At 41.1% G+C, this 17926-nt stretch overlaps 1 protein-coding gene across 1 annotated transcript; it reads right to left on the bottom strand.

The window, feature by feature from the left end:
* Window positions 1-3445: 3445 nt before the first annotated feature.
* On the bottom strand, window positions 3446-17073 carry LOC120544052 (potassium channel subfamily K member 4). Its single transcript, XM_039777578.1, has 8 exons — window positions 17016-17073; window positions 10570-10699; window positions 10046-10322; window positions 6101-6215; window positions 5812-5972; window positions 5521-5707; window positions 4675-4817; window positions 3446-4590 (listed from the first exon to the last, which is right to left on the bottom strand). Coding segments are annotated over exons 1-8 (1623 nt in total). The 5' UTR covers window positions 17017-17073; the 3' UTR covers window positions 3446-3981.
* Between the last annotated feature and the right edge of the window lie 853 nt (window positions 17074-17926).

Raw genomic sequence — 17926 nt, 5'->3', positions numbered from 1 at the left:
GTTTATGTTTTGAGATTCTTTTAGTCGTAGTATTCCTTTGCACAATACAATCAAGGCAACGGGAACACAACAAGAGAAAAGAAAGATTGTGTAGGTGAGATTGTAAGAAAACCCCTAGGGGCTTATAGAAGGAATCTCACCTATAAGGAAGAGGGGACAAAAAGGATTATGAGCAATTACAAATGTCCTGAAATCTACAATTTATACAAAACAAGTAAGCATGGAATTAAAAAACAACACAAGCATACGGTTGGATACATGAAACAACACAACAAAGGTATGAAATAAATTAAAAGAATATAGAAATAATGAGGATGCGTGTGTGTGTGTGTGTGTGTGTGTGTGTGTGTGTGTGTGTGTGTGTGTGTGTGTGTGTGTGTGTGTGTGTGTGTGTGTGTGTGTGTGTGTGTGTGTGTGTGTGTGTGTGTGTGTGGTTATGAGAGACAGGAAGGCCAAACAAAATCAGATATGAACTGTTCAGATCAGCACAGACACTTAAGTTTGTTTATGTTTTTTGGTAATCATTTTTGACAGATCATTCTGCATTATAATATTACAACTGTCTTACTCATGACAGCAAGTAGTCGCCAAGGATATGTGTTCAAGCTATGAAGAGTGGAGGAGTAGAGGCACAATGTGAATACCAGCTGGGGTCCCTAGGGTGCTCCCAACAGCAGGTCCTGACCTCAGACAGGTGTCAGCTGATAGGCAACATAAATACCAAGGAGCCATTGTGCCTGATACACAAATAGCATTGGGCACTGCATCTGTGAGAGAGAACAGCCTCCATCTATATTATAAACTCCTTGATCAGCTTATAATCATTAATATTAGCCTACTATACTGAATACAGAGTAGGATACTTACTAACAGCATGGTGATCTTCAGTTTCAGTTTGCCCTGGTCCATAGCTATACAATCAGAAGGCTTTATGTCTCTGTTGCTACATGTATACTGTATATATTCCTATTACTTACTACATTTATATTAAGTTTAAAGGGAAAATTCAACCTAAAAGAGGGCATTACATTTTGCTATATTATAATGATTAGGTCAGTAAATACGGGCAGTTGTTTTACTAAATTGGAGATCAGATCATCATGGCTTGATAATGTCATCAGGATACACTCAATGGAGTGCCAGGTTTCAGACGTTTTGTTGAAGATGTGTACAGCGTCCCTTTGTCAATTGTGAATTGTCCCCATTAGGGAGCAGCTCCAGAATTTGTCTCGAAATGACACGAGTCTGTGTTTCTGTCTTCCAGCCGAAGGAAATACTTGTGCAAACCTGGAGTGTGCAAAACTGTAGAATTAACATATTTGGATTCTAATTCAGGGTGAATTTTCCCTTTAATTCCAGGTCAGTATTGTAGACTACATCAGTGCTTCAAACACTAGCCATTATTTCCCCTCTTGTGGCAGCACAGGGAAACTGCAGCAACAGCAGCAGTACTGATGACGTTATAGCAGCTGAGTGTGTGTCCTCCAGTTAAAGGTCACCCACTGCCACAGCACATCATCACTGCCTGCTGACTTCCTGAACGCAATGCCAGAAGGCTGCCGTTTTCCCCCCCGACTTTTTACATATCCTACAGTAAAGTGTCAGATTTCTAAACAGCCGATGAACAGTCACTTGCTTTCTGCTCCTTTAAAACATTTTGCTCACTCGCCAACAAAAGGCTAAGTGCAATTTGTCTCATTTCAAATCATTCAGATGGTCACCAACAAACAAATGCAAGTCAATTTCAGTCAAAGGACCTTGGATGTATGGAATTATACTGTATAAATTAGGGTTGGACTGTAATATGGAGGGAAATGTGTCAGGGTATGCCATCTGCTGGTTGTTTTCAAAGAGAGAAATCTGCATCCATTTACTTGGGGATTATAATTTAGTATCAACTTCAACTTTTACGTACCAGATATTTTGTGACATTACGGAACATAGGCTTTTTATATATAAAATTAAAATACAGACAGCAAAACAACTGCAGACACAGTCTGTTACTGCATCATGTTTGTCCTTGGGGCCATTTTCAGATTGAAACACCAAGGTAGAGTCCAGCCGAGTATCACTTACATGGATCAACTGAGGAGCGACAGCACATGCTAAAAGGGCCATATTGACAACTTGAAGGGCATTTATACAGGACATCTACAATACAGTACTGTATGTGTGCTATTCAAATCCTGCAGCACATGTCTGGCCTGTCTCTACCAACCTAAGTCGGTCTATAGTGAGCATGAAAGCCACATGAATGTTTTCATCCTCCCCTTCTGCACAAAATCAGGCCTGTATTTAGAAACAACTACTAAACTAACTGGAATCAGTTTAAAACCTTGCCTATTTGCTTGTCTTAGTAGTGTTGTTTTTAGCTGCTACAAGGATGCAAATGTCGGTCGGTCGTCCGTCCAGACTGAAATATTTCAGCAGAGTTCAATGTGATTTCTTACAGACTTGGTGGTATGGTGCCAAATTCTAATGTCTCTGGTGATCCCCTGACTTTTCCTCTAGTGCCATCATCAGGTTAAGCCTGGCTGTGGACTCTTCATCTTGTTACACTTAAATATGTGTTTACCTTTTGTCTGAATATAACTATAACTATATATATATATAAAGTTATAACTTAGCTTTTGGCTATTAACACCAAAAGTATTTTCAAACAGCTCTCTAAATTTGAAAGTGTTTCCCTTTCACCTTTTGCAAGTTGAGTTGTTTTTTAGTTTGACATATTGGTGGTGTTTAGACACTACATCTATACAAATGTGAATTGGACATTTTGATGATTTGTTGGACACATGATGACAAAGTCAGAGTCCCTGGTTTGTTCCTAGAAGAGGCTTACGTTGCCAACAAGAGGTGTAGGACATTTTCGTGCGACTGGCAATTTCTGAAGGACAGACCTTAAAACCTTCAGAAAAAAAAGAAAAGATTTGTGACATGAGTAATTGAATCTGGTATGAAACCTGATACCATATTCTAGTCCATAGATGATCCTCATGAAGAGACACTCTATGTTGGGCACTGTGAGATCTTCTAAAATAAGTTTGGGATACATATTGTAGCCAATCGTGGTTTTCAGTGGCTGTGTGATATGTGTCTGGTCTCTGGAAAACACCCACAGTGATTCAGCTCTCCCTAATGCACATTATTATGCTCCATCCCAGCTTTGTTAGACATGCTGACCTACTTTTGTCATGTGTGATGTGCCATTCTTCGTGCCCCAGGGGCACTAACCCAACATGTGATGATAAAAGTGATGTTTGTTCAACAGCTAGTATCACGTTTCCTAGAGAACCTTATAGGCTGGAACAGCTTCTTAAGAAACCAAGTACTTAGTAATAATATGCTAAACATACTTGTAAGACACAGTGCTGCTTTCATTAAAAATATCTTTATTACATATATGCAGTACAGTAGGATTAATGCATCTGGCCATCAAAATGCAAATAGTATGGTTGTACACAGTATTAAAAAAAAGTTATTACATACCACAAATGTACAAGAGCCTCGTTATTACCCGTTTAATTGTTGGCAGGATTCGAGAGTATCTTAGACCGAAGCAACCTCTCTTTTACATGAACAACACACTGACCACATGCTTTTTGGTTGCTCTTTCTTGTTTTTTGCACTATTTGGATTAATAAAAGGCGGGAACCCTCATGTTAAGAGAGTGGTAGTGCATTTCTGTTTTGGCCCAGTAGAGAGCAGTAACTCCTCAGAAAGTAATGGGAACATTGGCATAAAAATCACTTCATCATCTTTGATTGAGGCATACACACTCACATGCTAAGAGCATTAGATGCAAACCACAAGTGGCTAAGGCTTCTATAACGTGTTTTCATCTTAGGTTTGTAAGTAAGCAGTACATATACACAAATAAATTGCTACATTAAGAACTCTTCGGTCAGATTGTGAACACATCTCATATCTCTCAAGTCGATACTTGTGCTAGCGGTAGAGTTTCTGTAATCAGCTTCAGTCTTAAGGCTTCACTGGTAGGCCTGGAACTGGTTTGGGGGTTCCATTGGGCTCCTTCCTGTCACGGTTGGAGCTGTTGATTTTGGGGCTCCTCTGTGGAACGGGTCTTCTTTGGCGTCTCCTTTTGGGCAGACGAGAGCGTGTACAGTTGGATTGTGATGTATCCAGCAGAGGATCCAAATGTAGTTTACCACTCTGGGCATCTGAAGACTCATCAATAAAGGCAAGGTTCTCCCCAAAGTAGTCCAGAGGCTGAGACAAGTGTGGATCTGGAAGAGTCTCCTCTTTTTCAGGCTCTGCAGTTTTTTCTTCAGGCACTCGCTCCGTCTGAGTGACCTGGGAGTGTGTTTCTGACTCAGACCCTGATTCATTAGAGGAGGAGGAGGAGGAGGAGGAGGAAGATCCAGACTCTGTTTGACTCTCACGCTGCCCTTCTTTCCCCTCAGGAGCCCCATTAGCTGACACACTGTGGCCTTGGCTGCGAGGGCCGTGGCGTCGCTTTCGCCGACGGCGTTTGAAAGGGTCATCAATTTTTCCTGCAATGCGAAAATCTACAGACATATTTTGGATGTTTTGAGTCCAGTCAGTGGCGTGGGCTCGAAGCTCCTCCATCTAAAAGGAGAGGATAAATACAGAGATGGTGGAAAGAAAGACATAAGACGTGATAAAAAACAGACATGAGAGGTGAAGAGGTACCTCAGCTCTGGTCTTCTTAGATAGAACCCGAAGCCAGTTACCAATCATTGTCAGGATAGATGCAAAGTAGGCAAGACCCAGCAAGATCCAGAACCAAACCAAAGGCTTATACCAGTGGTCACTCCCCGCAATTCCAGAATCCCCTTTGAGAAGATACAAAGACACAGTATATAGCAGTGGGTAAAGGCAACATATTCATCCATCCATCCATCCATCCATTTTTTATGGAGTAAATACACATTTAACATACAAGATACTATACAGTATAGCAGATTAGGTGATCAATAATGCATCTCTTACAAGGAAAGAGTCCTGAATAATTTATGAGGTAAATGATTATTGTCTGTGCTAAGGGAACTTAATACATTACAACTGACAGTTATATTTATGGAAGGCTAATTAAGTCATACTCATACTCATCTACAGATCAATAAATTCAACGGAAATGCAAAAATATGAAAAAAAGAAAGCGCAAGTCGAATATCAACAAATTAGACTGCAACGGAAACTATGTTTTCACTTCAGCTGCTTGGCACAAACAGGGAAATGTCCTGAGTAAATATTTATTTATCTGTGTATTAAAGTATGTCGAGTGTTGAAAAGCCCTCTTTTTAAAGGCTTTTTAATGGGGCTGTATCGGTGCACTGATTAGACATTCTTTTTGTGGGCTTTTGTGGCCTCAAATTGACAGGACAGCTTGAAGACAGGAAAGAGAAACAGGGGGACGACATGCCGCAGAGGGCCGTGGCTCAGATTAGAACCTGGACTCGGCCTGCATGAGAGTCATTACACACCAGTGCAAGCTGTGTTAAGAAACACGTGGGTGGTTGATGAACTGTTTTATACCTGCAACATAGTCTCCAAACCCCACGGTTGTCAAGGTGATAACTACAAAGTAGGCCGACTCCAGATAAGTCCACCCCTCCACCTCTTTGAAAACCAGGATTGGCACCGCAACAAAGAGCACGCAACCCAGCAGGATGGACAGGACGGCTGAGATCACTCGCACAATGGTTGGACTAACTCGCCATTTCTGTCGGCAAGGTGAAACAACATGGTGGGATGAGACAAATAAAAGGGAAGTACATGTACAATGCACGCAAAGAAAGACATTGAAAGCTCTGTCGAGGGTCTGACCCGGAAGAGAGTCTCTATTTTTGCAACAGCTTTCCTCAGCCCAGTACCCAGATGGTCACCGACTCCAGCGAGCAGGAAACCAAACATCGGGATTCCCACAAGAGCGTAGAAAATGCAGAACAGCTGCCCTCCTTCTGTCTTGGGGGAGATGTTTCCAAAACCTGAACATGTGGGGGTCAGAGTTGGAAGAGCAGCCGATTTGAAGACGCAAAATGTAAAGTTCAGAATTTAAACAGATTCCAGTCACAAGTATTTAATCAGTCGTCTTATGCTCCTATTGGACACCCACCGATGGTTGTGATGATAGTCCCTGAGAAAAAAAAGGCACTGGCCAAATCCCATTGGCTGGTAAAGGTGATGTTGCTGCTGGGATCCACACCTGCACCGACGGCCGCCACTACTTCCTGGGAAGGGACGGTGGAGAAGAGAAGAGTTTAGTGGTTATTTCACGAAACAGTTCAGCAATTGATATTTAATTGGATATTAAAAAAGAGGGCTTAGCATAACCTTACAAACTAATCAACTAGCCTGTCATTAAATTCAAATTGTACACATGATTCATTTGTTGAACGTTTCAAAGGCACACACATGAGCATGAGCTTTTGTTTATCATGATCCAAATAACTAACCCAGTAATGTTGGTAATGCTGTAGAAAATGCATTGTCATGGCTTCAGCAGCAGGCAGTCAGTGGCAAAGAAGTGACTGGTGATGTACAATCGTGACGGCTCCATTCTGCCCTGAGTGTATTGAACCACTGCCAGCACAGATAATCTAATTCCTGATCTAATTATCTGTTTTGTGAAGACATTTGTTAACTCTGAATTTAAAGCTGAGTATGATGAAGTTGCGATTGAACTAATAAGACGTTTATGATGACAAAGGCAGGGCTGAGTCTGGTTGTTCCTCTCTGTTGGACTGACGCCACTGCATATATCTATCCTAACTCATTTGGTAATGGATTGGTTTCTATTGTTTTAGGATTTTAGCTGTGCGTTCATTTGAATCACTGAAGCTCCTAATTAGTGTAAGCACGGCCAATAGTTTGCCAAACTAACACAGCACATTTTGGGTTATGAAATTAGCTGTACTTCACTAAACCTGACTGAGTCATATCAAGCAAGGATCCAAAGTTTGTTAGGCCCAAAATAATCTCCAAGAGGCAGTGCAGTGTTTATAACCTCACCTTGTCAGGAAGTCAGCGGTAAAACGAATAATTGGGCTTTGGTTTTGTAGCTTGAACAATTTGAAATGTGGAAATGAAAGCTTTTTCTACTCCTCACCTGGCTCATGTTAAATTAAATTCAGGGTCTAAGGCTACATTATGAGGTTAACCATGTGCACCTCAGCCTCGGTGTAGACTGTTCACCACAGCAGGGAATTTGTCTGAACTATTAGGAGCAAGAAAAACAATACTGTCTCACATCCTATCCTGTCAACCTATTTAGCCACATTTCAGTGCTATGTTATGCGACAGCACAGAGACTACGATTGTAGAGCTTTGCATCGCCATATACTGACATGCCTGACAGTGCAGATACATAATCCCATGTCACCATAGATTTAAGCGTTTCAATACACATGATCAACCACATTTATAAGCAGAGGTAGAAAATGTATGACTGTACAAGAGTGGGATCTTGAGGTTTTTCGACATCTCATATTAATCAGTTGAGAACAGAGTGTAGTAGGAAGGAACTTTTCTATTGAGGACCTTGAAACATCAACTGACATTGGTTCAGTGAAACCTAATCTAAACCATATCCACGACCTTCCACTTCCGGGATTGCTCTGTTGCCGCCCAATATTCTACCGTATGTCCGTCTTGTCAGCCGGATGTCCATTAACTTCCGCTTTCTTTGTGTTGAAATTTGAATCTCAGGTGGATTTATGAGGACAATGGTTAACTGCTAGCCTAGAAATCTAGACGGACCCTAGCGGCAGCAAATTTAATTTGCAGCCAGGAGGGGGGTCTAGGCACTCTATGTTGGCTTGCGAGCTGGAAAAACCAAACTCTGGTCAGGACAATCACATCGTGTATAGAGTGTGGGCGGGGCTTATGGCTGCTGCTGCTGCTGGGAACAGCGGTCTTCTGGAAGACTTGGAGTTCAGCTTTTCTTTGAGAAAAGAACAAAGAACGGCACTGAAATCATTCTTAAAAGAGGAAGATGTGTTCGGAGTTTTACCGACCGGATACGGCAAAAGTTTAATCTATCAACTAGTTTCTCTTCCTTCTTTGTTGCTCTGCCTGGTTGTAGCGCTATCCTATTGCATGCAGAGGGCATTTGAAAGACAATCGTTTAACCCTCGGATTGAGCTCCGTCAATGGAGAGTTCCCAGACCCAACGTCTTGATGTGGGTCTGGCTTGTCAGGCGAGTTAACTGCTCCTCAGATCTCTGCAGGGTAAATCCAGACAGCTAGCTAGACTATCTGTCCAATCGGAGTTTTCTGTCGCAAGACTAAAACAACTTTTGAATGTACACATGTTCCACCAAAACAAGTTCCTTCCCGAGGCTATTTAGCAAGCGACGATTGTGATTGGTTTAAAGATATGCCAATAAACCAGAACACATTTTTTTACAATCCCGGATTGCTGTGTAGACCAGCCAGACCCTCCTCCACCGCGCTGTGTCGCCACTTCTTAACTACTACTTAACACTACTAAACTACTACTTAACTACTTAACAGCTGCCTGGTTCACTCATGAATAAGGTTTGTTTTCTGACAGCACAATCAAATCATTGCTTGCTTATTATATAGATATATTTCAAGTATCCTACTATAATAATTTGGAAACCTGGAACCTTTTTGTTTTAGAAAGCCCCCAGATGCTTGTTAACCTTTATTTTCTTTAAGATGAATGCATTTGTAGACAATGTCCTTTTAAGAGTTCTCTAAGCATTCACTCGTGTTGCTTTTAACCTTGGGTTGTTTAATACACATTTGACATTTATTGAAAGGTAAAGGGGCGGTGACAGTTGACAACACCATCAGGAAATGGGACATTATGAAAAAATGTTTCATTATGGATAAAACTCAACATCAAAATTAAAGTGGCATTGGGAAACGGGCATTTTGAAAAGCATTGTCTATAATGAAATTGAAACTAATATTATAAACTCTGATATGTCCTCATTATCCTTTCAGTCTTTTCATTTAATCAGTAAACAGGATGCACTAAAGGAGTACGGCAGATCTCTTATCATCTTCCATTAAATAATTAAAAACAAAATATGGCCTGCTTGAATAAAGGACCACCCTGTTTACTTCTGTCATGTCCTTCAGTCACTAAGCTTTTTTTTTCAAATGTCAGCCACATGGCATCTATAGATCACTTTGCAGGCTAAAACAGTAATTTACAACTTTCATTCTGGAGCAAGGACAAACATCTCAGGATCACAGCACGGTTGCCAACTGTCAGCTTTCGCACGCATGCACGCACGCACGCACACGCGCGCGCACACGCACACACACACACACACACACACACACACACACACACACTGGAGCTGACCCATCCTTATGTACTGCTCTGACCACACCTGTCAAAGACAGCTTCACTGACCAGCTCCAAACACTAAATCTGAAGGGTCACCCATAAAATTCTTAGTTTCAAATAGTTTCTTTCTTCTATAAATCAAACAGCTGAAATTAGCATGACAGTGAAGGGAAGGAAATGCTGCAGCATTAAAGTCGTCCAATAAAAATGGTCTTTATAATGCATACCAACCTGGGGGTCACCGCTCCCAAAGGCTCCCAAATAAAATCTATGGGGTCACAAGAAGGAAAAAAATCTGAAATTTTTTTTTGTGAAATATGTTGAAAAATCCTTGAAATGGCATGAACTGAGAAGGAAAATCACTTTTTTGGTATAACTGTTCACAACCTATGTCAAGGCACCGGTGATGAGGCAACAGACACTGCTTAATTTCAAGGGGTCACAAGCCCAAAAAGTTGGGAACCACTGTTTTAGGTAGCACAAAATTGACACAAAACTGGCTGTGGTGTGTCACTAATATGCTCAAACCGATTTATAGACTGAGAACACAAGAGGAAGAGGCTCTTCTACCCACCCTGATGCCCCGCCCACTGGAAATTGTAAGAACAGAAGGGAAGACTAGCTTAGCAGACTGCACTGTTGATAGGTGCTTGTTTATCTGTTAAACACTCGGAAAATATTCCAAAATAAAAAGTAGATAACGAGAGGCTCTTGTCATGAGAAGACCTGCTGTACCTCTATAAGGGTCTGCAGGTCGTCTGGGCCCATGCAGGTGAAGTTCAACAGGAAGTCCCGGCGCGTGTCCTGCAGCTGCACGTACTTGCCCTCCTCGCGTGGAACCTCCAAGGCGCGGAACACCACAGCTCCCAGCACCAAGTAGAGAAGCACCCCCGTGAGGATGCCGAGTAGGGTGGAGCAGCGCATGGCTGCACCTCCACTCAGTCCGTACACAGGCTGCTGTTTCCCTTTGCCAGCCTCGGCGCTGGTGTGGCCTGGATCCCAGCTGCTGCAGCTGAAACATCAGTCACCACACGAACACAAGGGTTTCATACTGACCACAGTGCCTGACAGCAACCCCAGCAGTATATATACAGGCCTGCAGCAGCCAGCCTATTAGCTGCACTTGAGGCGTTAAATGGAACTGCTGACATACGGTAAATGCAACATTCGAACAGATGTGACTGCACGAGTGGCTTTAAAACGTAAATGATCCATGTCATGAATACACAGACAAATGCACCCATACCGGTTGAGCTTACCTGTCAATCCGCTTTAGTTGGCCACGCCTTCGTCTCTTCCAGTCCCTCTTCGAGCCAGGCCTGAGGATGGAGTCCCTGGATCCGTAACCACTGGGGATTCCGTCCACCTCACACTCTGAAGGAGGGGACACTAGGCAGAAGCAGGAACACCTTTTTTTAACATGCAATTCAGCACTAACAGCATTTAACGGCAATTGTTTTAAATAAAAGAAGGTTCACAATAGGTTCACTTTCTCAAAAACACAAAAGCTGTCAGTAGTGAGGATGATGCTCAATGACAGGCAACAACAAGGTGAAGCTCTCAGCACGGCACACACACACACACACACACACACACACACAAGTCGCTCATGTTTTGGAACGGAAGCCAACTGTTCTTTTTTCTCATCATCATATGCACCATGTAAGCCTTTTAGTTTGTGATGAGACGGTTCAGCTTTGTTATTCCACCCACACCTATGTAAACATTTGGTTTTTCGCCCTGGATGAAAAAGATGCCCCATTGTAGATGAAGATTTATTTCCTTTAGGTGATGCAGATCTGCAGTTGCAGAAGAAATATGGCAAAGCGCAGGTACCTGTCAGAGATCTTTGTATCTTTGCAAAAGTTAGAGGAGCAGTAGCTTTAGATGTCCAGTCGCAAAAACCTGGTTCGGTGTGATGATGTCGGTCATTGTCGGCTCAAACCAAGAAGGCACTCTCATTTACAACTAAAACTGGAGCCTCTGCACTCTGATGCATCTTTACCTTGTTAAGGCGATGGAGTTGAGAAAAGTGATAGATGTGTCCGACACTCCCTTTGTCATGGAAACTTTGAAAATGATTTAAGAGGGAAGGATTTTTTTTTTTATCATTTGGACCAGTAGGCCTGCCACTTCCAGTTCACTCTGCATCGGTGGACTGCAAGCTTACTAACAAGCTCCTGTCTTCGTAATTCGTTGACTGCAGTTCCTTAGTCAGCAGATCTGTTGATCTTGATCCAAAATTAGAGCAATAAACTGTCACACAGTGACAGCAAAATATACACTTCTCTCCAAACAGTTTTACAGCTGCTGGGAATACACAAGGAGGTTGTCCACTCACTAAATTAAACACATCCCACAGCCAGAAGGTAGCAGTGTATGTAAAATTCATACCTGTATTAGTAAGATTCATTCAAATGCCTGGTTCTTACTGTATATACAGTCCATGCATTTGTATGAAAAAAAGGAGACAAATAAAACAATGCATGTGTGATTGTTCATGTGAGTAACAGTTTACTAGTAGTTCATGAATTACTTAAAGTATGCAAAAATCCACTTTTTTTGTTTTACACTTAATACATTAGTGAAGCATATTACTACACAGAACTACACAGTTAAAAAGAACATCTGAATGTGCAAACTGCTCATCGAACATCTATCAACAGCAATTTATCCGCTGCATATCTACCTCAGACTGCAACACAGAAAGCCAGACAGATTATACACCACGCGACAAAAGGAAATTGTAATAGGTCTTGCATTAAGTAGCTGCTGCTGCAACCGAGCCATAGCCGTAATGATCCCGTTTTATTACCACTTAGGGTCCCTCCAGGTCCGTAAAATGTAAATGTATGGTACTGACAGTCCAGCCTGTGTGCGCTTACCTCAAAATGAAGAATCATAAGAATCCAGAGTACCAGTCGCCCCATGTATAGTGTTTCAGGAGTTCAGGCAGACGCATACAGAGAGGTGTGTATGAGCATGAGTGTGTGTGTGTGTGTGTGTGTGTGAGAGAGAGTGTGGGAGATGAGAGAGGCTGTTGCTGAGCACACAAGACAGAAACAGATACTCAATCAAACAGATTTTATATAGAGAGTGAGAGAGGGAATTAAAGAGAGAGAGAAGCACAGAGGAAGGTGGATGTGATGATGAAGCTGGAGCCATGTTTTGGATTTGGGTTTTTTTCAGACTCCAGTTAGTTGTTTTATGTATACAGTAGGTAACGATGTAACAATATAATGACATTTTGCACCTTCATTTGCTTCACTCTGTAATTAAAATTGTTCACATTCCATTTTTTTTTTAATTGTTATTGTGAATGCCTGTTAGATTAAATGCCCAATGCAGTAGTGGCTGTAGTATCAATATTTTTCACAGGATCGATGTGTGAGATTCGTTGAGATCTGATTGGTTTTACACTGCAGACTCTGCAGGGGGAAGCCAGCTCAGCCACCATTCACCCTGCTCTCTATATTCCATCTTTCACACACTCTGCTCGACAGAACTGCTGCGCCTCTCTTTCTCTCTGTGTGTGTGTGTGTGTGTGTGTGTGTGTGTGTGTGTGTGTGTGTGTGTGTGTGGGTTCTGTATATAAAGATGGTGATAGGGTTTGTAATGCAGATCCAGGAGACTGAAGCAAACTCTCAGATGTTCCTCTCACACATCATAAGTACCAGCATTGTCAGGACATTCCTGGTTTCAAAGTTTAATAGCGAGACTGTTAATAAATTGATTACATCGCTACAAATCAGTACTCACAGATTATATACTAGCATTTAGTGGGAATAACTGCAGGGATTTGTGTTCTTTTTTAACACTGTTTCTTATCGAAGAATACTCCAAGTTCTTCGAGACTGTACTTTGGCACAGCGGCGCTGGGAGCTAAATGCTATAAGCATGCTTACATGCTCACAACAACAATGCTAACATGCCGATGCAAAGGAGCCACACTGCAAACCACGTTCAACATCTTGGTTTAGCGTGTTAGCATGTGCTAAGATTAGCTAACGGCTAATAATAAAAATGAGTGTTGCTAAGGTTTTTCATATCTTTGCCACTGCACTACTGTACTAAACAGATGACCACAGAAATGACAATAGATGTTCTCCTCAAACATTAAACACAGCTATATGACTAAATAGATCTGCGTCAATGTTACATTATTATTTTATTGTTATTGTATAAACAATTTAAGTAAAGCTTCACTGAACTGGCATAAAGAAACTTCTAAAGTGAGGCCATATCACATTTATAAGTAGTAAAAGAGGAAATGTAAATGTTTTTTGAAAGAGAGACAAATGGGCGGCACAGACAGATAACTAATATAAATATAAGTAAAGCCAAGTGGGCGAATACCCAAGATGCTTCAGTGTCGCTCAGTCAGGGCCGACCATTACTGGCTATGGAGATCAAATATATCACTCAGCGAAACTAGCATTTTTAAGAAAAACACAAACGGGAACTTGATGCTGAGCAGCTTGCCACATCTATTGAATGCATATGATCACCTCATCCACTGATCGGTTCAATCCACCATAAAAATAATTGTTTGATTGTAAATGGCTGATTTCGTGGAGGCTTTTGTGTGTATTACTAGCCGAAAACCCACTTTGCGTCCTGACAGAATCAATGTTGTTGCTTCTGACTACAAAAGATGTGAGGAGACTTTTTCTATAGCTCCTGGGTGGGGAGATGGGATGATGGTGATTAATCAATAATCAATTAAACAATCCTAGACATCTCCATCCAATAAAATCCATCCCAATCAGGAGCGGAAAGTAACTAATTATTACTCACAGACTCAGGGAGTGGCTGCTTGCTATGTATATGGTAACTGTCTGGATGCCATGTTTGATCCTTTTGCACTGACCAGGGGCGTAGCACAACATTCTGGGCCCTGTAGAAAGGCATTTTCTATTGGCCCTTCCCCGCATCCACAGCTATTCATTCTAGCATCTTTTTGGGCCCTCCTCACATCAGAACCCTGGGTATCAGTCCCCTTTTCCCCCCCAGTCCGACGCCCCTGGCACTGACCTTGTACTGTTAATGTACTACCTCCAGTTTCAATTCCAAGTCCAAGTTCCTCTCTGAACAAAAACTGTTCTTCCTGCTTAGCCTGATATATTGCCCTAGCACACTTTCCCATTTACATCCTGGAAGCTCTGCTGAAGTCCCTAACAGCCACCACGGAGAGTAACTGAACAGAAATATATTCTTATATACAGCTGAGATAAGCTAGAGATCAGAAAGGACCCAACATATATGATACCTGATCTGCATTAACATTGCTGGTGAGGAAAATGTACACGTCTTGAATGTACCCGTGAAGTGAGAGATGGTGTTTGTGGGAGAAATCGTGACAGGCCCTGACAGAAGAGCAAGTGGCTTGGTGCAAAATGTAAAAAGAAATGTCTGGTAGGTGTCTAAATGATATACTGTATATGTTATGTCTATTTGTTATCTTGCTATGAATATATAATATAAAATATATGATACATACATCTACAAAATATATAATATATATAGCAGTGAGGGGTGGAAAAAATAAGCTACGGCTTCGCCCCGCTCCTTTTCTGGCGCGTTGAACAAATTGTTCGCAACACTTTGTAGATATTGTTTTCCTTTTGGTGTGTTGCTACGCACTTATTGTGTTGTTGTTTTTTTATACTTTGTTATTTTTTGTTCGAAATAAAAAAGAAAGAAAGATGGAGCAGACTGAGAGATCCCATTCGTTTACGGCTGTGCTGGTCGATTGGCGAGGTTGGACGTTACAGACTGACCGGGCGTGCAGCTGTTCTGCTGTGTGTACCTGCAGCTCTCTCGTCTTTAGAAGCCGCCAACAGAACATCAGTAAGGGCCGGAGGACATACATGAAAAGACTCATTCACATTTACTTACAGTATGAGCACATACTCTACGTCTGTATGCATCTGCTTTGCTGCAGAACTGCACACTAGAAAGCTTAACTTTACTTTAGTCATCCCTTTTTGCAGTCAGGAATAAAGTCTTAACGTGTTAAGAAAATGAACAGGCAATTCATTTTCAGTTGGACTTTAAATATGTCTGAACAATACTGTATGTTATCTACTGTCTAGTTAAAACATATCAAAAGCCCATGTGAACCGATGTTAATGCAGCATCTTTGTATTCGGATGTGATTATTAAAGGTGCTCTAAGCGATGTTGGGTGACGTCACTTCTTGTTGATGTTCAAAGTATTTTCAAACAAAACGGAGGCTAGCTCGCCCCTCCCTCCTCCTCATCCCGTCACCTCCCCCAACATTCCACGCACTGACCCCCACCCCCACCCCCAAATCCTTCTTGTCGGTTATTGGCTGGAAGACTGTTATGTTTCGTGGCGCAGGTTGGCACAGTCTGGCACAGTTTGGTTTTGTTGGCGTTTGCGGAGCCTGGGCTGTCTACAGAGGCCGCGTGTGTCTTATTCAGTGTGTTCAGGGGACAGGCAGCTCGCCGATAGTGAGGAGATGTTTGCTGTATGTGACAAAAAAAAAAATGTTGTAGCCTAAAAAACGCATGACATCGCTTAGAGCACCTTCATTTTAAGAACATTTAACCAAAATGGATTCTTTGAATATTTTAATTTTAAGAGGTTCTGATTTTCTTCTTTCGATTGGAGATACAAGTTTTCACGTATTTCTTACTTACAACCACAGAAAGCCCTTGTGGGGCTTTCTTATTTTAAAACTGACAGCCAGTTACACACCATCCCACTATGTTGCTGTATTGACCAGCAGTGATCAGAAAGGTCTGACACGCCCTCCTGAGCGAGCTGAATCTTATCAACGCACTAAATGACTTTTGTACCTTTGAGCAAAGGAAATAAATACTAATATACTGTACAATGTACACTTAAAAAAAAAATCCTTTTACAATATCTGACATACATTTAGTGCACACTGATGATGTGGTTCACTAGTTTAGTAAGATATGCACATGCAATAAACAGATTATCTCCTATCACTAATTACTAAAATGAGAAAGCATACAAGCAATACATTAGACATAACATTGTTATAATGTATTTAGATGCAGCTGTCAAATGAGTATATGTAATAATAAGATAGGACCTGACAAATCTGTCTCCATCTTTTCCTGCAAATACTTTGTACTCAATTTCTACTTGCTGAGTAGCAGAATTGGATTTATTCTATGCACTCACCAAATAAACTGTTAAATACATTTAGCTCCTTCAATTCAATCTGTGCGAGAGCTGCTTCTTACAAAAACGGAACACAGTCCAACCCCAATGAAACAGGTGTCTTATTGCTCTGGCTACATAAATCATGACACAGCTTTATGGAAATGAATGAAGGAATGATTATTTATAAATGCAGTTAACAAAGTTAAAAAAAAAAGCTCTATAGAGTACACAGGAAGAAAATGCTGCAGGAAAAGCAAAAACCTGATAGTTTTTGCATTGCTCGCACAAAAACGATTGCCTCCTACTGCATAAATCGCTGTCAGGAAAACTCTTCTGACTGTTCATCGTCAGAAGTAGTTCAAATATAAAAAATTAAATTAATAATTTACACTCAGAAAGACAAACATTACTCCATATTTTCCACTGAAAGGTCATGCTAAAATCTGGTTATAAGTGGTTCTCTATAATCCCTTCTGCTCATATCACAAGAAGTCAGCCACATCCATCAAACTCCTTACACATGCAAAGAAATTAAAATCCTTACTTCTTGTAGGTCGATGGCTTCAACTCCAGGTGTCCTTTTAACTTTATGTATGGTTTAGCTGGCAGAATGAAGATAAATTAATCAACATCCAGCCAGTGGGGGAAAAAAAAAGAGATGTGATGAGGGATGAACATCTGAGAAGTAGCTACACTTGAATGAAATGCTCAACTTTATTGACCTGATGATAAATGTGCTTACAATTACAAGTAAAGGAAGGTGGTAGTAAACAGAAGAGAGGGAGAGAGGGGAACGGACAGTAACAAGAAGGGGGAGGAGGACTACACTGCTATTATGAGCACTTTATTTTCAATTAAGCCTTCTTGCATGATCTACTGTAAGCTCACGTTCTGCCATTTTTTGATGATGCAGGGACTTCTTGGACTGGAAATTGATTGGTTAGCAAACGTCTGCAACTTTGCCCATTTAATGGAAGATGCACTTTCAACATATTAGAAGAAAAAACATCAGGAAATATATGTTTTTTTAAATTGCATATTAACCTTTATATTAATAATCCAAAACGACATACTATCCATCAGGGTTTTAGCAGAATGCCAGACAAAATGATGCGTGGAGCTACAAATTCAATATTAAGTTGTTTTCATATTAACTGTTTCTATCGGAGTACATTTTTATCACATTATAGAATTTGACTTTAAGAATGACTTCAACTTTACCAATAATCTGACAGTAGCTAGTATTAACTAGTACTTAAAAAGATTTTAGGTTCATAACCTAAATTGTGCAATTATTTAAAAACGTGTAGCCTATCATATCATTGCACAAGCAAGGAAAACACTGACTGAACAATGGGCTAGTAATAGTCTTTCTTATGCATCTGTCTGCAGACTTGATGAATGACATTGCATACGTTTTGAGCATTTTCGGAGGCCTTCGTCAGCCTGAATAGC

This window comes from Perca fluviatilis, chromosome 16 (assembly GCF_010015445.1).
Source record: "Perca fluviatilis chromosome 16, GENO_Pfluv_1.0, whole genome shotgun sequence".
Taxonomy (NCBI): Eukaryota; Metazoa; Chordata; class Actinopteri; order Perciformes; family Percidae; genus Perca; species Perca fluviatilis.
This window is presented reverse-complemented; position numbering and strand designations above follow the sequence as displayed.

What these genes read in the sequence shown, in the direction of transcription:
- LOC120544052 (XM_039777578.1), bottom strand. An exon ending in AAATAGAGACTCTCTTCCGG is followed by an intron (nt 5,708 to 5,811) that starts GTCAGACCCTCG and finishes CCTTGCCGACAG; the next exon opens with AAATGGCGAGTTAGTCCAAC. An exon ending in CTAAGAAGACCAGAGCTGAG is followed by an intron (nt 4,591 to 4,674) that starts GTACCTCTTCAC and finishes CTCTCCTTTTAG; the next exon opens with ATGGAGGAGCTTCGAGCCCA.